This window comes from Somniosus microcephalus, chromosome 1, assembly GCF_052327205.1.
Source record: "Somniosus microcephalus isolate GS21.2 chromosome 1, FLI_Smic_1.0, whole genome shotgun sequence".
Lineage (NCBI taxonomy): Eukaryota > Metazoa > Chordata > Chondrichthyes > Squaliformes > Somniosidae > Somniosus > Somniosus microcephalus.
In genome coordinates, this window is record NC_140987.1 from 158,520,962 (window position 1) to 158,543,339 (window position 22,378).

Sequence of the window (22,378 nt, forward strand, 5' to 3'; positions counted from 1 at the left end):
CCACGTTAATACTTTGCCCCCAATCCCATGAGCCTTAATTTTGCATGATAATCTTTTGTGTGGAACCTTATCGAAGGCTTTCTGGAAGTCAAGGTACACCACATCCACTGGCTCTCCCCCATCTATTTTACCAGTTACTTCCTCAAAAAATTCCAGCAGATTAGTCAAACACGATTTACCCTTTGTAAATCCATGTTGACTCTGTCCGATCCTTTCCCCATTTGTCAAGTGCTCCGCTATTTTATCCTTAATAATGGACTCTAGCATTTTGCCCACAACCGATGTAAGGCTTACTGGTCTATAATTCCCTGCTTTCTCTCTACCCCCCTTTTTAAATATTGGGGTAACATTAGCTACCCTCCAATCCACGGGTACTGTTCCCGAGTCAATGGAGTTCCGGAAGATGATCCTTAGAGCATCTGCTATCTCCAGGGCCACCTCCTTAAGTACCCTAGGATGTAGTTTATCAGGCCCCGGGGATTTGTCGGCCTTCAGTCCCCTCAACTTACCCAACACCATATCCCTAGAGATACTAATTTCTGTCAGCTCCTCCCTCTCATTAGTCCCTATGTTTGCCGATATTCCTGGGAGGTTATTTGTGTCCTCCTTTGTGAATACAGAACCAAAGTATGAGTTTAATTGGTCTGCCATTTCCTTATTCTCCATTATATATTCTCCCGAATCGGACTGCAAGGGACCGACTTGGGATTTTACCAGTCTTTTCCTCCTGATATACCGATAAAAGCTTTTGCAGTCTGTCTTTATGTTTGCTGCAAGTTTACTTTCGTATTCTATTTTCCCCTTCCTGATTAATCCCTTTGTCCTCTTTTGCTGTATCCTGTACTGCCCCCAATCTTCCGGTCTGGTGCTTTTTTTTGCCAGTTGATATGCCCTTTTTTTTGATTTTATGCTGTCCCTAATTTCCCTCGTTATCCACGGTTGAGCCACCTTTTTAGGTTTATTTTTATGCCAAACCGGTATAAACATGTTCTGGAATTCTTCCATTCTATCTTTGAATGCTTGCCATTGTCTATCCACTGTCAATCCCCCCAGAAACACCACCCAATCAATCTTACCCAATTCCCGTCTCATACCCTCGTAATTCCCTTTATTTAAGTTCTGGACCTTAGTCTCTGATTCAATTTCCTCACTCTCCATCTCGACTGAGAGCTCGATCATATTATGATCGCTCTGACCCAAGGGGCCTCGTACAAGAAGATTGCTGATAAGTCCCTTCTCATTGCACAATACCCAGTCTAAAATGGCCTGATCTCGAGTCGGCTCCTCGACATATTGGTCCAGATAACCGTCCCGAAAACATTCCAGGAATTCCTCCTCCTCAGAATTTTTACTAATTTGGGTAGTCCAATCAATATGTAAATTAAAGTCACCCATGATGACAGCTGTGCTCTTATCGCACGCTTCTCTAATTTCCCTTTTTATGCCTTCCCTCACCTCCATATTACTATTTGGAGGCCTATATATCACACCCACTAACGTTTTCCTCCCCTTGCTATTTCTCATTTCTACCCATACAGATTCCGTTTCATCCGAGTTAATATCCTTCCTTTCCATTGCATTAATCCCCTCCTTTACCAGCAATGCTACCCCACCTCCCCTACCTTTTTGCCGATCCTTCCTAAATATTGTACAAGTCCAATCGACTCAATCTCTCCTCATACCTCATTCCTGCCATCCCAGGTACCAGCCTGGTGAATCTTCGCTGAACTCCTTCCATGGCAAGAACATCCTTCCTCAGATAAGGTGACCAAAACTGCACACAATACTCAAGGTGTGGTCTCACCAAGGCCCTGTGCAACTGCAGCAAGACATCCTTGTTCCTGTACTCAAACCCTCTCGCTACGAAGGCCAACATACCATTTGCCTTCTTAACCGCCTGCTGTACCTACATGCTTACCTTCAGCGACTGGTGCACAAGGACACCCAGGTCTCGTTGCACTTCCCCTTCTCCCAATCTATTGCCATTCAGATAATAATCTGCCTTCCTGTTTTTGCCACCAAAGTGGATAACCTCACATTTATCCACGTTATATTGCATCTGCCATGCTTTTGCCCAATCACCCAACCTGTCCAAATCATCCTGTAGTTTCTCGGCATCCTCCTCGCAGCACACACGCCCACCCAGCTTTGTGTTGTCTGCAAATTTGGAGATATTACATCTAGTTCCCTTGTCTAGATCATTAATATATATTGTGAATAGCTGGGGTCCAAGGACCGATCCCATTGCAGGGTATAACATATTTAGAAAAGATAGGGAGGGAAAAAGGGGAGGTGGAGTAGCTGTACTTATTAGCGCTAACATAATGACAGTAGAAAAAAGTGACGCAGATATCAGCAAGACAAAAATAGAATCCATATGGATAGAGATAAAGGATCAATCACACGAATAGGCGTAGTCTACAGGCCACCTAATAGTGGAAGGGAGGTGGAGGAAGAAATATGCAGACAAATTAGGGAAATGAGTAAAAAACATAGAATAATCATCATGGGGGATTTCAACTACCCCAATATTAATTGGGAAGAAGAGGCAAGTAAAGGGGATAAGGGAATGGAGTTCCTACAATGTGTACATGACTCCTTTCTAACCCAATATGTAAAAAGCCCAAGGGGGGAGGATTTGCACTTGGATCTAGTAATGGGGAATGAACCAGAGCAGATAAGAGAAGTAAAAGTATGGGAACATATAGGCAATAGTGACCATAATATAATACGGTTTAAGTTGATAATTGAGAAGGCTATAAGTATGACAAAAACCAGGTTAATACACTGGAGAAAAGCTGATTGAGGGGCTGAGAATAGAACTTGGGGGTCAAAATGGGCAATAATATTGGCAAACAACGATGTAAAACAGCAATGGGAAACATTTCAAACGGTGCTCAACAGAGTGCAGGAAAAATATATTCCGCTAAAAGAAAAGAACAAACTAAACAATAATGAGACGCCATGGATGAATAAAGCCATAAAGGGAACAATTGAGGGTAAGGAAAGAGGCATACATTAAGTACATAGACAGCAGGGGAGTGCATAATGAGAAAATACAAAAAGATTAGGATAGAAGTTAAAAAAAAATTAGGGAAGCAAAGAGGAACTATGAAATTAAATTATCAAGGAACATAAAACAAAATAGTAAAATATTTTATAGGCATATCAGTAAAAAAAAAAGGGCCATTAAGGGATAGTCAGGATAATACCACAGGTAACGATAGAGAGATGGCAGAGATATTAAATAATTATTTTGCTTCAGTATTTACCAGGGAGATGGAACAGGTGGACATGACATTGGATGATGAGATTAGTAATGAGATAAGTGGACTTAAAATTAAAAAAAGGGGATATATTAAATAAAAACTAATCAAACTCAGAGGATAAAAACCCCTGGTCCAGATGGATTGCATCCACGTATTTTAAAAGAAATCTAGGGACGAGATAGCAGAGGCATTACTAGGCATATTTAATAATTTGTTAGAAAAAGGTGTAGTGCCAGAGGGCTGGCGGATAGTGAATGTAATACCGATATTTAAGGGAGACAGAACATGTCCAGGGAAGTATAGACCAGTCAGCTTATCAGTGGTAGCAAAAATAATGGAATCCCTACTAAAGGAGAAAAAAGAACATCTTGAAACCAAAAAATAATAATGAATAGTCAGCATGGATTTCAAAAGGGAAAGTCTTGCTGGACCAACCTTAATGAATTTTTTGAAGAGGTAAGCGAGAGAGTGGACAATGGTAATGCAGTAGATGTAATTTATCAGGATTTTCCAAAAGGCCTTCGATAAGGTACCTCATAATAGACTGATGAACAAGGTCAGAGAATGTGAAGTCAGGGGACAAGTAGCAGAATGGATTGCTGGCTGGCTTCAGGACAGAAAGCAGAGAGGACTAAAGGGTAGCTATTCACAGTGGCAGAAGGTGGGTAGTGATGTTCCACAAGGATCAGTGCTGGGACCACTGCTGTTCACAATTTACATTAACGATTTAGACTTCGGGATCAAAAACACAATTTCTAAATTTGCGGATGACACCAAATTGGGGGGGGGGGGGCGGAAATAGTCAATACTGAGGGGGACTGCAACAAGTTACAGGAGGACATTAATAAACTTGCAGAATGGGCATATAATTGGCAAATGAAGTTCAACACAGATAAATGTGAAGTAATGGCCTGTATTTTCCGATCGGAGGCTTCCTGCATACGGAGGCCTCCAATCTGGAAAAAAAAATCTATGCCCTTACCAGAGGGCACCAGAGGTCCGGCCATTTCCAATCCTGGGCCTCTCCATGACAAAATGCACAGGGCCCACGTAACCCAGGGGCACTTGCGGTTCGCAAGCATCCCTGGGGTTACGTGGGCCATGGGGAGCCAATGGGAGAAGGGAATCTCCCTTCATACTTTTGACAGCTTAGACCTGTCAAAAGTATGAATGGAGATCACTCCAAAAAGACATCAAAACATTAAAAATATGATTTTTTTTTAAATTTAAAATTAGTTAAAATAGTTAAAATTTTAAACAAATTTAATTTTTGAAACTTTTTTTTTTATATAAACGGGGCTATAAATAAACTTAACTTTTTTCAAAGTATTTTAAAATGATAAATATGAGTGAAAAACATTTTTTTTAAAACTTTTTTTAAACTCTTATGCTGGCCTGCTTTTACCAGGCGTAAGATTTTTAAGGGTTTTCAGCGGGCGGAGGTTCTGCAGAAAGTGGAACTCTCCACCCTCAGAGGCCCTTCTCTAGGGCAGGCGTGCGATTTGTCAAGAGGCTTTGCATGCCTGAAACCGGCATTTGTGAGGTCCCTACGGGTGTGTGCACACCTCGTACACACTCATAGGGATCGGAAAATACGGGCCATTACATTTTGGTAGGAAGAATAGGGAGGTCACATCACTTGGAGGGTGAGAGTCTAGGTGGGGTAGAGGAACAAAGGGGTCTTGGAGTACAGATACACAAATCACTAAAAGTTGCGACACAGTTTAGCAAGGACATAAAAAAAACAAGCAAGTTTATTTCTAGAGGTATAGAATTGAAAAGTAAGGAAGTTATGCTAAACCTGTAATGAACCTTGGTTAGACAGTTCTGGTCGCCATATTATAAAAAGGATATAGAGGCACTGGAGAGGGTGCAGAGAAGATTTACAAGGATGATACCAGAAATGCGAGGGTATACATATCAGGAAAGGGTGAACAGGCTGGGTCTCTTTTCTCTTGAAAAAAGGCTGAGGGTGACCTAATGGAGGTCTTTAAAATTATGAAGAATTTTGATAGAGTGGATACAGAGAGAATATTTCCACTTTTGGGGAAGAGCATAACTAGAGGCCATCAATATAAGATAGTCACCAAGAAACACAATAGGGAATTCAGAAGAAACTTCTTTACCCAGAGAGTGGTGAGAATGTGGAACTCACTACCACAGGGAGTGGTTGAAGCGAATAGTATAGATGTATTTAAGGGGAGGCTAGATAAGCATATGAGGGAAGAGGGAATAGAGGGTTATGCTGATAGATTTAGATGAGGATAGACGGGAGGACGCTCGTGTGGAGCATAAACGCCAGAATGGATTGGTTGGGTTGAATGGCCTGTTTCTGTGCCGTATATCCTATGTAATACATCAACAACTTGAATTTATTGGTTGACAATAAAAGAAAAACTTCAGAGACGCAAAGAAAACAGACACCAAGCCAAAGGAAAATTTAGAGATGACCAAAAGCTTGTCCAAAGAGGCCCTTAAAGGGGATGTGAAAGGGTTTAGGGAAGAAATTCCAGAGTAGGACGAGCCAGCATGAACACCCATCAGAGGGGGGGGGGGGGGGGGGAAAAAGAGAGAGAGATGGAAAATGTACAAAATGGCCTCACATCAACTTCTCTTAGTGGTCTTCTTTTGCCTTACATTCCTGAATGTATCTCTTAATCCACTATCAGACTTCTCACCATTCATTCCAGCATTGGTTGTCGCTCATTTAGCCACTACACTCCTGCCCTCTGGAACATTCTACTCAATTTCCTCCTTTACTGTTTGCAAAACCCTGCTCTTCAACCATGCTTTCAGTTTCTCAGTCTAACTTTTCCATTCCCCCCACAAACTCTCCCCATAGTAACCACCATATTTTTTTCCTGATTCTAAATTATTCAGTCTCCTGCATCCCTTTCCCAGTGATCCCAGACCCTACCCACTGATCCTCAAAGCGCTCTCTTCAGTGTTTCCAGAACTCTGGGACCGCCCCACCTCCAAGTGCTCTCAGACCCCCTTCAAAATACTGCTATATGCCAAGACTACAGTACAACATTACCAGACCGTGAACACCCGTCCCAGTGCTGAAATGTGTAACTGTTATTATGTGGCATACCAATCCAGTTATAAAACCTTCTAATCAGTAAATAACACTAGGGATGATCTAAAATAGAAACAGAAAGTGCTGGAAATACTCAGCCGGTCAGGCAGCATCTGAAGAGAAACAGAGTTAACGTTTCAGGCCGATGACCTTTCCCTGCCTCTGTACTTGCTTAAAAGCTGGTACATCTCGATCTTTTTCCAGTTCTGATGCAAGGTCATCGACCTGAAATATTAAGTCTGTTTCCGTCACCACAGATGCTATCTGACCTGCTGAGTATTTCCAGCATTTTCTGTTTTTATTTCATCTGCAGTATTTTGCTTTTGTACTGGGGAGATCTACTAGCTTCATGAAATGTCGTGTTTTTTGCATGATAAACAGGAGTTGGATGTTTTGGATAACTGCGTAACGCCTTGTCACTTGCATGTATGAGCACACTTTGGTAAAATGGAGATCCCACTCTGTTTTGACAAAGGGGGAGCATACTGGCAAGGACCAGTTCAACCTCACCCTTTTGAGAAGGATCAACGTTTGAAGTAGATTCCTATCACAAAAATACTTATTTTGACTTTTCCATGCTGCAGGTAAAAAATGTTCTTGGGTTGCTTTCTTACTATGTGTTTCAGAGGATATCCTTCTTCATAAAAAGGAGGATAACTTAATTTTCCCAACTGTAAGCTGGTGTCAACCATCACCCTGACTCTGCATACAACACTTGATACGAGCCATCATCCCTCACCTAGTCTTTTCTCCATTTTGTATCAACACATTCATAATTTCCAGCTGATGCTACAGACTACCCCTTGCCAGGAGGTTCCAGCTGTAGCAAGTTTAATTTTACAAAATACTATGCTCCTAATACAGCATTCTCGCTCTCCCTAGATTTAATCCAGTATGACAGTGTACAATTTTTAACTCCAAAATGACTTAAAAATTGTCTTTATACCAGAACTTCTAATAAAAGGTAAATATAACATGATAGAAAGCCAAGTTTCAAATGTAAGCATATTTCCAGTAACTCCCAAACATTAAACATCATGTGAAATGAATTACACTCACATGAACTCTTCTTTGCTCCAGCCTATTTCAATAAACCAGATATCATTTACTCTATATTGATTGCATTAAATCATTACATACTATAATGCATTTATAACTACAGGTATTTTAAACATCTACTATTAAAAAGATTCGTTATTCAAGATTTCAAATATTGCAACCAAAGCACTGCAGGCAGAGTATAGATGCCATCTAAAAATATTGTGCTACAGTAGCTCTAATATTTATGTTGTGTATTCTTACAAGGTTAGAAAAATTGTGATGCTAAAAAATCTTTTCATATGGGAACTGAAGGATAAGTCCATAGTAACACAATAATAATGCTTCACTGTCAAATTTGCTGATCCCAGCTATGATGCCCATCATGGTCAAATAACCCGGTCGAATCACAATTTGGGGTCCTACAAGCAAGTTATGGTAAAATTGCTTCACTACCTTTATAAAAAGGAGCCAATAACCATTTTTCTACCACATGTTTCATTCTCATTCTTCTAAAACTACCCTGCACTGTGTTGGCAGGGGTATACAAAAGTGAATTTACACAATTACTAATGTGAAGTGTACAACCGCATAAGAATTATTCCTCATAGATAGATGCTTTACTCTACCAGACAATGTCGACTCTATTTCCATATCAATTCTATAGCAGAGGTTCTAATGAAAAGCCATGTCATTTTTACATACCTAAGCTCATTTGTTTTGCACTGCAGCCAGCAGCTGACAATTTATATTTTGGCGGATATATCCTAATGCATAATTTGATTTCATATCAGATGTATTAAATTAAACAAACATTGTAAAAATTGCACGTTTACTCTGTTGCCCTGGTAAAGCATGCCCATAGGCGCACGTGTGCGCACGGGCATACTTAACTGCTGATTTTAAAAGCAGCAATCCTACCTGGGTAGACAATGAAATGCAAACTCTCCAATGATTTTCTGTGCTCTTGCACTATCCAAGCTATATCAAATATATAAGCTGATATACTTGAAAGCAAGCTGATTCAGATTGTCTCATTATGAAGGACAAGCATCATAAACTATGTATGATCAATTTAATTTAGAAACAACAGAACACAATTAAATGTCATTTAAATGGGGTAGAAAGCACTAAACGTGGTGCACAAATATCTTGAATAAGCAAATGTTTGGCAAAAAATGTTGCATTTTGCCAGTATTGTGATGGGGCAGTTACACTGCATGTCTTGCACTGGTGTAAAGTACTTTTCACAGTAAACTAAGTTGAACAGTACAACTATGTTGAGTACAACATTACTACAGTGATTCCACTTCAAAAGTACTTAATTGGCTGTAAAGCGCTTTGAGACGTCCAGTGGTCATGAAAGGCGCTATATAAATACAACTCTTTCTTCTTGAGATGGTGTCAAATTGGTAATTTTCTAGCAGCGTGAATCAAACAAAAAGTGGTCTGAATCCACCTGCTTTAGAGTATCCAGCTGGTAGCATGTTTTCTAGGGTCAAATAGTTCCAGATAGTCTTTCAGGCTTATCCAAATGAGCCTCACTGCCTCCAAATGAACCACTCCAGCTGCCTTCCTGAAAGTGAGCCATGAAATGGCTGAGTATCTGGCAACCTAACATGTTTCTGTTAAGGTTAAGATTTGACAGGGAGACAGAGACCACTGCTGGAAAATGCGTAGACAACGGGCGAGAAAAGGACCAAGCCTGGCTGTGATGCCTCTAAAAAAAAAGTCTTCTACAGTTATTATCCGGGTTCATGTATGGAGAGTGGTCTCTTGTGAGATATTGGTGTACTGCCAATCCTATAGAGGCATGCCATAGCTGAAGTCACCATGTTCAGGGGAGAAGAAAAAATGAAAAAGGTTTGGCTTTTTTTAAATAATTGAGTCACGGGGAGTACTCTGAATAAGCATTGTGTATCCAAAATGGCAGATAAAATTTAAATGTTGATACCAGTTCCACAAGGACAGTAACAATTACTACACCCATTTACTGTTGTAACAAATAGTACCAACAACAATGAATGTTGTCAATAATACTTTCCCAAACAGAACATATGTAGCTGTATTCCATTTCTAAACAATAGGTTAGAACTGGTTTAGTGAGATCAATTGTTTGCAGGGAACCTGAACCTATCTAAATCAAAATAATTATAACTTAATAAACTGGAAGATATGAAAAAAAAGGCTGAAGACTTTTTTACGTACCCTAAGTAAGCTGCAGCCAGAAAGTCGGATGACCTAAATAAGTGCTCCTACTGCAACAATGCAAGGATCTTCAGTGTTTCTGAAGGTCAACTCATACTAATTCACTGGATACTCAGTCAGCTCAAGACGTAACAATGAGAAATAACCCCAAGTTTTTGTACCCGGTTTTCTTTTTCCAGACTGAGGAAACTATATCTGCATTCATCGCCCCTTCTTAAAAGAAACTCACCCGTGATCCCCTGTCCTTGCAACCTTCCTTTTCTCTCCAAAGTCATTCAATGTGTTGTCACCTTCCAAATCCATGCCCACCTTTGCTGCAACTCCATGTTTGAATCCCTCTATTCAAGTTTATACCCCTGCCAGTACTGAAACAAACCTCATCAAAGTCACAAATGACATCCTATACGACTGTGACCGTGGTAAACAATCCTTCCTCATCCTTCTCGACCTGTCTGCAGCCTTCGACACAGTTGGCCACATCAGCCTCCTCCAACGCCTCTCCTCCATTGTTCAGCTGGGTGGGACTGTTCTTACTTGGATCCATTCTTATCTATTCAGTCGTAGCCAGAGAATCACCTGCAGCAGCTTCCCATCCTGCTCCCGCACCGTTACCTCTGGTCTCCCCCCCATGGATCGATCCTTCGCCCCTTCCTATTTCTCACCTACATGCTGGCCCTCAGCGAAATCACCCAAACACACGTCAGGTTCTACATGTACGCCAATGACACCAAGCTCTACCTCACCCCCACCTCTCAAACTCTCCACTGTCTGATTTGTCACACTGCTTGTCTGACATCTAGTAATGGATGAGCAGACACTTCCTCCAACTAAATATTAAGACAGAAGCCACTGTCTGTGGTCCCCACCACAAACTACGTTCCCTAGTCACCAACTCCATCCCTCTCCCTGGCAACAGGTGAGCACCTGACGAAGGAGCAGCGCTCCGAAAGCTTGTGATTTCAAATAAAGCTGTTGGACTATAACCTGGTGTTGTGTGACTTCTTACATTTGTCCACCCCAGTCCAACTCCGGCATCTCCACACCAAAACTATGAAACTCCTCACTGCCCTCAGTCATTTCTTTCTTTTACACTTTTCAGGCTTTTAAAACCCAACCATTGCAACACTTAATAATTTCTTGATTCATCTAGCCTTCCCTTTTATTCTTCTCAACCTTATTGGTGTCCTGCATTACTGTCCTTAGCTTTATTGGTTCCTCAACAATCAAAAAAGATGTTCTCGGTTCATCTAGCACGAGTGTTACATCACCAGCACACATGAAATGCGTTTGTATTTGACCACTATCACGTGATCATTAAATTTCAGAGCTTATTATATATTTCATTACAAGATTGAAAAGTGCTGTGGTAGTATTCCAAGCTGATGCAGAACCCCGCTGACATGCTGCAATCCCATGTCTATTTCAGATAGAATCGATACTGTATTAGCACCTATATTCATCAATACATGTTTTCTGCGTATTACCAAAAAGCTGAAAAATCTCCTTCTTAGACATATCCCAAAAAAGCTGCATTGGCAGATATAGTAATTAATGTCAAAGTAAGAAATGTGACTTTTCTATGGATAGCCTCAATGATGTCAGCTACTCAACAAGGTTTCCTGTGAGAATTTAGTTTTGCTACTCACCTTGCTAGCTGCTGCAGTCAAACACAACTCTCATGTAATTGAAACAATCACAACATTTGAGTCAAATTAGTCTTACATTAAAACATTTTCAGAAGCATTCGCCAGGTATTTCCATACAAAAACAGAATAACTTTTGTGAGGCCAAATATGAAATACTTGCACAAACAACTGATATCCTCAAGCATGTGCTAAAAACTCTTAGTAAACCAATTGCCTTCCATTCCATATTAAGCAGCTAACTAAGTTTTTGACTGCTTTTCCACTGTGACATCAATACATCGCTAATGGCAACAGGACGGACAAGTTCTTGATTACTAACACATCTAGCAACCACACACTTTTTTGTTTCATTTTCTCAACAATTTCCACCTCAATTTTTTTTATTCATTCACACAGTGTGGGCGTCGCTGGCAAGGCCAGCTTTTATCACCCATTTCTAAATTGCCCTAGAGAAGGTGGTGGTGAGCCGCCGCCTTAAACGCTGCAGTCCGTGTAGTGAAGGTACTCCCAGTGTTGTTAGGGAGGGAGTTCCAGGATTTTAACCCAGTGACAATGGAAGGAATGGCGATATATTTCCAAGTCAGGATGGTGTGTGACTTGGAGGGGAACTTGGAGGTGATGGTGTTCCCATGCACCTGGTGCCTTTGTCCTTCTTGGTGGTAGAGATTGCGGGTTTAGGAGGTGATGTCGAAGAAGCTTTGGCGAGTTGCTGCAGTGCATCTTGTAGAGGGTACACACTGCAGCCATGGTAAAAATAACCAGAGTGCAAGATGGGTTGGTTGCCAGGAAATCAACTTTGATTGGAGATATGTATCCCAGTAATGCATCATTTTAAATTCTCCATTCTGCATAGGTCACATTTCCAGATTACAAAACACAGATTACAAAGTACAATGTAAACTTGGGAAACCAATTTTAATGCAGAGCTTACAGCAGAGTTAAGGTTCCAATTTCAGACTAATCACCAATATAAGTGAGGAACTGGTTAGTCTTACATAATGACCGTATCCATCAAATAGCTAAATTCCAGAATTCCATTCACCAACGTAATGAATACATGTGTCCTTGTAGCAAAATTACCATTTCATCTGAAACAGAACAGGTTATACTATCTTAAAACCAGTTGCAACACTTCATGATAGACCTGCCAAACCGCCATTAAATGAATTATATTGTTAGAAATGCAATTGTTAACTTGTTTTGATATAACCACCTTCATTTTTTGGATGCAGTTCAATCGCTATATACAAATGTATGAACACCATCCATGTTGCCATACCATGTGGGATGACATTAGAGAAAGCACACACCAATTACTTTCAATGGAGGCTACAGCAGAAGAGGCTGAATCAATGCAGCAAGAAAGTTGGACAATAAAAAAGGAGCATGTTTGTGCCAGATCATGAGTCTATGATTCATAGATAACTGAAAGACAGATCAGAAGAAAGCTTTGTGCAAGGTTTAATCTATATTCAAAGAATGATAAGGGTCAGACCTAACAAAAGGTAATTTGTTTCCCCTTCCCATTGAAGAACTGCTTCAAGTAATCACATAATATCCTGGAGCCCTCACACCATGAACTTCCCCACTTACATTGTGGAGGAGCTTCCACAGCAACAGTGCAAACATAAAAATAAATCACAATTTCAAATGTATCCTTTCATCAGAACTAGGGTTTCCAATAATGATCCACTGATTCTTGCTAGAAAGTGTATGTTGTTAATAGTTGAAGAGGGGAACAGTGTAGACTGTAATGCCATCCAAACAGCCACTCGACATTCATTGTCCAATTCACAAATGAAAAACAGCCACTTAGCTGAGGTAGCAGTTACGGCCACCTGTGGGATATCTCGGCGGGTTGTAGGGCTGGAGGAGATTACAGAGATAGGGAGGGGCAAGGCCATAGAGGGATTTGAAAACAAGGATGAGAATTTTTAAATCGAGACGTTGCTTAATGTAGGCCAGCGAGCACAAGGGTGATGGGTGAACGGGACTTGGTGCGAGTTAGGACACGGACAGCAGACCGCAGGATGACATCAAGTTTAGAGGGTAGCACATGGGAGGCTGGTCAGGAGTACATTGGAATAGAATTATAGAATGGTCGCCTTCCGTGCTGTAACCATTCGGCCTGTCGAGCCTGTGACGGCTCTCTGCAAGAGCACCTCAGCTAGTCCCACTCCCTGCCCTTTCCCCGTAGCCCAACAAATGTTTTTCCTTCAGATACTTATCCAACTCCCTTTTGAAAGATAAGATTGAGTCTGCCTCCACCACCCTTTCAGGAAGTGCATTCCAGATCTTAATCACTTGCTGCGTAAAAAAGTTTTAATGTCGCCTTTGGTTCTTTTGCCAATCACCTTAAATCTGTGTCCTCTGGTTCTTGACCCTTTTGCCAATAGGAACAGTTTCTCTCTATCTACTCTGTCCAGATCCCTCATGATTTTGAATATCTCTATCAAATCTTCTCTGCTCTAAGGTGAACAACCCCAGTTTCTCCAGACTATCCACGTAACTGAAGTCCCTCATTCCTGGAATAATTCTCATAAATCTTTTCTGCACCTTCTCCAAGGCCTTCACATCCTTCCTAAAATGTGGTGCCCAGATTTGGACACAGTACTCCAGTTGGGGCCAAACCAGTGTTTTATACAGGTTCATCATAATTTCCACACTTTTGTACTCTATACCTCTATTTATGAAGCCCAGGATCCCTTAAGCTTTTTAACTGCTTTCTCAATCTGCCCTGCCACCTTCAATGATTTGTGCACATACCACCAGGTCTTTCTGTTCGTGCACCCCCTTTAGGATTGTACCATTTAGTTTATATGTCCTCTCCCTATTCTTTCTACCAAAATGTATCACTTCACACTTTGCTGCGTTAAATTTCATCTGCCACGTGTCTGCCCATTTCACCAGCCTGTCTATGTCTTCCTGAAGTCTATCACTCTCCTCCTCACTGTTCACTATACTTCCAAGCTTGGTGTCATCTGCAAATTTTGAAATGTGCCCTGTACACCCACGTCCAAGTCATTAATACATCAAGAAAAGCAGTGGTCCTTGAACCGACCGAGGAACACCACTGTATACCTTCCTCCAGTCTGAAAAACAACCGTTCACCACTACTCTATGTTTCCTGTCACTTAGCCAATTTTGTATCCATACTGCCACCGTCCCTTTTATTCTATGGGCTTCAACTATTATCACAGAAATCACAGAAACCCCACAGTGCAGATAGAGGCCATTTCGGCCCATCGAGCCTGCACCGACACATATCCCACCCGATCCCCATAACCCCTACACCAACACATATCCCACCCTATCCTTGTAACCCCACGTATTTAATCCCCCTAACACTAAGGGTCAATTTATCATAGCCAATCAACCTAACCCGCACATCTTTGGACTGTGGGAGGAAACCGGAGCACTCGGAGAAAACCCACGCAAACACGGGGAGAATGTGCAAACTCCACACAGACAGTCGCCCGAGGCCGGATTCGAACCCGGGTCTCTGGCGCTGTGAGGCACTTTGTCAAACGCCTTTTGGAAATCCATGTACACTACGTCAACCGCATTACCCTCATCAACCCTCTCTGTTACTTCATCAAGAAAAATCGATCAAGTTGGTTAAACACGATTTGCCTTTAACAAATCCGTGCTAGCTTTCCTTAATTAATCCACACCTATCCAAGTGACTGTTAATTTTGTCCCAGATTACTGTTTCTAAAAGCTTCCCCACTACAGAGGTTAAACTGACTGGCCTGAAGTTGCTGGGTGTATCTGTACACCCTTTTTTGAACAATGGCGTAACAATTGCAATTCTCCAGTTCTCTGGCACCACCCCCGTATCTATGGAGGATTGGAATATTATGGCCAGTACCTCCGTGATTTCCACCCGCAATTCCCTCAGCACCCTTGCATCTGCTCCTCGTGATTTATCTACTTTAAGTATAGCCAGCCTTTCTAATACCTCTATCAATTTTTATCCTATCAAGTGCCTCCACTACCTCCTCCTTCCTTGGTGAAGACAGATGCAAAGTGCTCATTTAGTACCTCAGCCATACCCTCTGCCTCCATGCATAGGTCTCCTTTTTGGTCCCTAATCAGCCCCACCCCTCCTCTTACTATTTATATATGTCTATAGATAGATAGATAGAAGACTTCTGGATTACTTTTTATGTTGGCTGCCATTTCTCTCTCTCTTTGCAACCTGACATCAGTCATACGCGCTCTTTTTCTCCATCATATTCTCTATCTGTTTCGTCATCCCGGGAGCCCTGACTTCAGTTGCCCTGCCTTTCCCCCTCGTGGGAATGTACCTCAACTGTACCTGAACTATTTCCTCTTTAAAGGCAGCCCATTGTTCAATTACAGTTTTGCCTGCCAATCTTGGATTCCAGTTTACCCGGGCCAGATCCGTTATCATCCCACTGAAATTGGCCTTCCCCCAGTTAAACATTTTTACTCTAGATTGCTCCCTTTTCCATAGCTAATCTAAACCCTATGATATTATGATCACTGTTCCCTAAATGTTCACCTACTGACACTTGCTCCACTTGACCTACCTCATTCCCCAGAATCAGATCCAGCAATGCCTCCTCCCTCGTCAGGCCGGAAACATACTGATCAAGAAAGTTCTCCTGAACACACTTCAGAAATTCTTCCCCTTCTCTGCCCTTTACACTATTACAATCCCAGTCTATATTAGGATAGTTGAAGTCCCCAATTATTGCTACTCTATAGTTCTTGCACCTCTGCAATTTCTCTTCAAATTTGCTCCTCTGTATCTTTCCCACTATTTGGTGGTCTATAGAATACACCTAGTAGTGTAATGGCACCTCTTATTTCTTAACTCTAGCCATATAGATTCTGTCCTTGACCCCTCCAGGACATCCTCCCTCTCCAGCACTAACATTCTCCTTAACCAATACTGCCACATCTCCTCCTATCTTTCCTTCACATTATATAACCAGGAAAATGTAATACTCAATCCTGCCCTTTTTTGAGCCAGGTCTCAGTTATTGCCACAACATCATATTCCCATGTGGCTATTTGTGCCTGCAGCTCACTTAACTTGTTCACTACGCTGCATGCGTTCACATACATACTCTGTAAACCCAACAGTCAAGTCTAGAGGTAACAAAGGCACGGATGAGGGTTCCAGCAGCAGATGAGCTGAAGCGGGGCAGAGTCGGGCGAAGTTATGGAGGTGGAAATAGGCGGTCTTAGTGATGGCACAGATGTGTGGTCGGAAGCTCATCTTGAGGTCAAATATGACACCAAGGTTGTGAACAATCTGGTTCAGCCTCAGACAGTTGCCAGAGAGGGGGATGAAGTCAGAAAATGCTGGAAATACTCAGCAGGTCAGGCAGCATTTGTGGAGAGAGAAACAGCATTTGTGGAGAGAGAAACAAGAGTTAACGTTTCAGGTCGGTGACCTTTCATCAGGAGTTCTGATGAAAGGTTATCGACCTGAAACGTTAAATCTGTTTCTCTCTCCACAGATGCTGCCTGACCTGCTGAGTATTTCCAGCATTTTTGCTTTTTATTTCAGATTTTCAGCATTCACAGCATTTTGATTTTGCAAGAGGGATGGAGTTGGTGGCTAGGGAACGGAGTTTGTGGCAGGGACCGAAGACAATGGCTATGGTCTTCCCAATATTTAGTTGGAGAAAATTTCTGCTTAATACTGGATGTTTGACAAGCAGTCTGACAATTTAGAGACAGTGGAGGGTTTCAACCAAAAAAGATTGAGAACCACTGATCTAAATGACCACTATGCGACAGTAGGTTATTGACCAAGGGTGCCATCACAAGTTAGCCCCATCTGGTCTTTACCTGACATCCACATGTGTAATTTTCATCATGGGTTCCTGTGGAACAATCTGGAATGGGAACCCTGGTAGACCTGGTCTCCAGCACAGACATGCTCTTTCTTATTGCAGTCTCCCTACTGCCACCCAACTGAGATCAACTAACTTAGTACAGATCATGAATTGAACCTGGGACCTTCTAGTCTGTATGATTCAGTAACACACTTAGCAGCAAATTTAATAAATTAAAACTAAGCCATTCGTGAGGGAATTACTTGGTTACATTTACCTATAATTTAAATGACTCAACGAACGCCACCCAGCTATTCTCATGCAGGAATTCCACTGACAGAACAAGACATTTACAAAGCGAGACTGACAGAACCAGTTAAATACATACAGACTAAACATGCTAGCTTCAACAGGTAGATGATTAACCTCGAACAAGAGACTCATCTCCCAAAGGAGATGGCTCTACACAAAAGTGCGTCGGTTTGAAGAAATGAGTATCCTGATGCACGTCTAGTCTGCCCGTGCACTCGACAGGTTCTTGTGCATTTTGTGGCGAGGACGTACACTCCCGTGTATGGGAGCCGGGGGCCGTACACAGCGACAGCGGCGCGCGCAGCTCGCGGGACTCTCCCCGCTGGACGAACACGAACACACACACACACACACACACACAGGCTGCTCCGACTGCTTACACACACCCGCCCCCGCCGGCCCGCACACTCACCGTGAACGGTTCATCGCCGACGTTGCCCACCGAGAAGCAGCTGTCCCCGGGATTGACGGCGCCGGTCAACACCTGGTGGAGATTCATCTTATGTTCGCCTCTGGTTCCCCGGCCAATAATACAAGATGCGAGAAGCGGCCGATCACCCTCCCGACCCCTCGGCTCATCTCAGGCCAGCAACGGCGACACCTGTCCTGAGGGACACCCCTGGACTAGACTTGGCCTGCGCTCACTCGGTTCTTGTTGACGTGTCTGATGGCCGCTGTCTTTCTGCCCGCTCCTCACTGACGCCGCTCGTAACGTCCAGTCGCCATCTTGTTGACACATCCTACTCTCGCGAGAGCTGGCGCAGCGCGCGCAGGACTGGAACTGGCCTGTTACCATGGAGATGGGAGACTGCGTCCAATGATGGAGAGCGTCAGGCGCTGGGCCGTGCAGGCGATTGAAAACTGTTTTGTTTTCATTTTCTTTGAACACTTTTGTTTATTATTTATAAAACTATTGGAGATTAAGGAGGGGTAAAGTCTGTTTTACTGATAGTCATCCACTCGGGTAACCAAGAGTCTGTTCACTGTCCAGAAGAAGGCTTTGCTGTGACAATGGTTATGTTGGGTGACCAATGGCGGGAGCAGAGGGGCGGGCGGTTGGAGGCGGTGGGGGTGGGGAGGGCATGTGATAAAACCTCCAGTAGATATATCCAACCAGAACAGGCAACCCTAGTGTAGTATCACACACCAGTAATGGGGTGGTGACAGTTCCCCCCAGCTGTGGGGCGGCGTAAAAGAAAAACCCTAGCCAGGGCCTGTGCTCTCCTCATGTTTACACACCTCCACTTTGCGGAGCAGTGCCCGTATTCTCCTAGTAATCTAGGCTGCAGAGACCAAGTGTAGCATCCTGCTGATGGCACAGCTGAAATCACCTGAACCAGCCCAGACTTAATCTCACCAAAAAGAGCAAAGCATTTACAACAACTTGCATTTATATAGTGCCTTTCACAATCTCAGGATGTCCCGAAACACTTCACAGTCAATGAGTTGTGAACTGTCTTGAATGTAGGCAGAGAGTTTATATAGAGGGGGAGGTTTAGAGAGGACAGGAGGTTGGTAAATTCAGAGAAGAGAGGCAAATGGAGCTGAGATGAAGATTGGAATGAGGTCACTCAATACAGAGGTTGAGGGAGGATAGCTCGATGAGAAACTTAGTGTGGGATTTGGGGGGCACTAGACAACGAGGAGAGGTGAGAGGAGTGAACAAGGTGAGGTGCTTGGAGGAGAAGAAAGTAACAAAGGAGTAGGGTGAGAGATTAAGGTGTGATTATGTGATAAGAACCACTATGGCAGTTTGGACAGGGTAGATGGTGGATTATATAGCCAGATGAGAATTTCGGTAAGCGGCAAGGTGTCGGCACTTGTGAGCCAAGTTTCAATCAAAGCCAGGATAATGCACTCATTAACAGTAATATCATGGATTGCAAGGGTCTTGTTTGCAAGTGAACAGTCATTCTAGAGGGACATGCTGAGAGGGGCAGTGATTGTTGGTCCGCTGGCAGAATCCAGTGGTGGGTGGGGTGAGCGGGGCGGAAGGAAGATTGGCAAGTTTGACCACCAATGGGGATGCTGGCCGGGAAGGTCGGTGAGAGAAGAGGATGGGGCAGTTTGGGTTGCTGTTCATAAAGAGATAGCAGTGGAGGCCTTAATAGGCCCTTCAAAAATGCTGAGATGCACACAGGGTAGCTGTGGGTTTATCCAATGGTAATTCAAGCCTGAAATGGTGGCAGGAGAGTAGGAAGGCAGAGGAGTAATGATGGGTTAGGCTAGGGTTGGGTTTTTGGCGGGGTAGTAGAAGTACTCGAGGGGAGAAACGAAAGGAGACATGACTGGGCAACAAGAAGGGGAGGAGACAAGCACAGACGAACTTGAGGGGGACCAAAAAAAAGAGAGAAGTAATGGACTGGGGTCTGGAGTGAGTAGCAGTTAAAATGTGCATGTGAATTAAGTTCTCCGCTTTTTAATACTGGCAGATGAAATACTAATGGGATGATCCATGATCATGAAAGTGGCTTTGTTGCAGATACAAGCCCCAGCACCTGGTAGTGATGGAAGTGAGTCTAGGGTCTGTATGCAGTTATAGAAGTCCAGGAGTTGGCTTGCTGGTGGTTAGGATCCAGGGCCTGGCTGATGAATAGATGAGGGCTGGCGCCTGGCTGGCTAATGGTTGGGGCTTAGTTTCAGGTGGTTGGTGTCCTGACTGGCTGGTGATGAAAGCTTGTCTGGCTCACAATTGGGGACTGGGCCATTATTCGCCTGTGGAATTTAGATCCCATAATAGGAATTAGGAATATTTAGTAAGCAGTACCACACAAGAGAGGGCCTCAGGAAGGAAAGCGCTAATAAGGAAATTTGAAGCAGAGTTTCTCATCCAGTGCTGCTGCTGCTGGAGGCTGTTGTTGTGTCAGTTTGGAGATTTGTCATTTGAGTGCATGATTGCACTTGAAGAGTCATTCGGTGTTCTGGGTATTTGATTTTAATGCACAATATATTACCAGGCCCATTGATTTATGATGTCTCAATAAGTTAAATTAACTTTTTATTTCATGGTATTTTGGAATTTATACTAGTGTTCTGAGGATTGAATTCTGCAATTCTTTTTTTCTACCCACTATAAATCAGTTGGCTTTATTATATATTCATTTACCTATGTAATCAATTTTTATCACTTGACTTTTTAAAGGCCAGGATACGCAGGAATATCTTAGGCAAAATGCACCAGGTTAAAGTTTGGTACCATGGTTGAGCAGGGAGAGACTGTCCTGGAGGTATTGGAATACATGTAAATGAGAGACAGTGGAGGTGCTGAGAATCACTGGGAGGGAGTGAAGAGACAGGGGCTGGAAGGAAGCAGGGGATAGTGTGCCTGAGATTGGTGTTTGGAAAATTTTAGGTGACGATGTCTAGGTCCTGGAGCAGTTGGGGGATGGGCGGGTGTTGGGATAGGGCAGAGGTTGCTATTTGGGAGCAGACTTGAGGATAGAGTTTGGGACTAGGGAGCAGTTAATTAAGCTGGTGCACTGGGGGGCGATAGTGTTTGGCATCACTTGATAAGTAAACGTGGAGAATGCTAGGATTTGAGATCTCTCAGTATGGGGGAGAGATGTCTGAGCACTGGGAAGTACTAATGCTCAGGAGCACAGTCATATCCTAGGGTCTAGGAATACTCAAGAGGGAAGGTCGGATCATTGGGTGGTCCTGAGAGTTATCAGAGCTGGGAGGGGCAGCTCTATAGTGGGGTCCTGCTGTTTAGCAGCACAGAGGAGATCCTGGGATTTAGCAGGACTGGCAGGTAATACTATAGTTTGGCTGCACTGGGGAGGAGGGGCTGGGGTTTAGCAGCTTTGGGGGGGAAGGGTCCCGCAAATTGAACCTCAGACACCTAAGAAAGAAGTAAGCTTCTCAGAAAATATTTTCCAGGGATTTATACTGTACAGATATCTCTCTGGCTAAGAATAAGCACTTCATTCAGAATTGATTAATGTTTATGGATTTCTTATATTGTAAATGCTATTATACCAATACATTTTCAATTGGGGAAAATGCAAACTTAAAATGTTGGAGCGATATGATTATTCAACTTTTTTTCTTTTATTAATGGCTATTGCTGACTGCATGTCTTTGATTTGTGGTTTTCTGAACTTCATTATTGGTGATTGAATTAACAACAGAAAATGCCGGAAACACTCAGCAGGTCAGGCAGCATCATGGAGAGAGAAACAGAGTTAACGTTTCAGGTCGATGACCCTTCATCAGAACTGGAAAAAGTTAGAGAAGTAACAGATTTTTAAGCAAGTGTAGGGGCAAAGACAGGGAGGAGGGGAGGAAAGAACAAAGGGGAGGTCTGTGATAGGCTGGAAGGCAGGAGAGATTAAAAGACAAAAGGAATGATGGTGCAAGGCAAAAGGAGATGGTAATGGGATAAGTTAAGAAACAAAAGATGACTCTAGATGAGGTGTAAATGGCAATGGCAGAATCATCAACAGCTGCCATGTGAGAGAAAAAGAAAAAAATATATAGGCCAAGGTTACAATCTGAAATTGTTGAACTTGATTGTTGCTCCGAATCCGCTAATTGTTCGAAAGATCGAACAAATAGGTTCACAATTTTTCCTTTTAGGGTTCAAATGTAAGTTTGATCTGAACAAACACACAGGCAACAGATTTTGCATACAAAGATTTATCTTTAATAAATGTTTAACAAATACCATTTGTAGTTTAAAGTACAATTCCAAAATATAAGACTCACAACTTATATTGATATTAGCTGATTTTGGTCCGAGGTGATCAATCTCTGTCCAAACCTCTACGTAGGGTTTCTGTCCCCAGGTCCCTGCTGTCGAATGTTGCTTCTAGGTTCTCGCTGCTTTATCTGGGGTTTTCCCTCCTGGTTTATACTACAGTATTCTAAAATCTGTCCCATCTCTTTGGTTACACATTTGTTCCTTTTTTCCTGTGCCCTGATGATTAGTTTATCCTATTCTACAACCTGTCCCATCTCCTTGATTAGTTTACGTCTTACTTCATTTAACTGGCGTCTGTAGTGACCTCA

At 42.7% G+C, this 22,378-nt stretch overlaps 1 protein-coding gene across 5 annotated transcripts in view; it reads right to left on the reverse strand.

The window, feature by feature from the left end:
• dmxl1 (Dmx like 1) overlaps positions 1-18,129 on the reverse strand; it is a 228,418-nt gene extending 210,289 nt beyond the window's left edge. For all 5 annotated transcript variants that reach the window (XM_085987007.1, XM_085986999.1, XM_085986990.1 and 2 more), the window contains exon 1: positions 17,781-18,129. In XM_085987007.1, coding sequence (XP_085843133.1) covers positions 17,781-17,867 — 87 coding nt within the window. In that variant the 5' untranslated portion in view covers positions 17,868-18,129. The remainder of the gene's footprint in view (positions 1-17,780) is intronic.
• Positions 18,130-22,378: the final 4,249 nt, after the last annotated feature.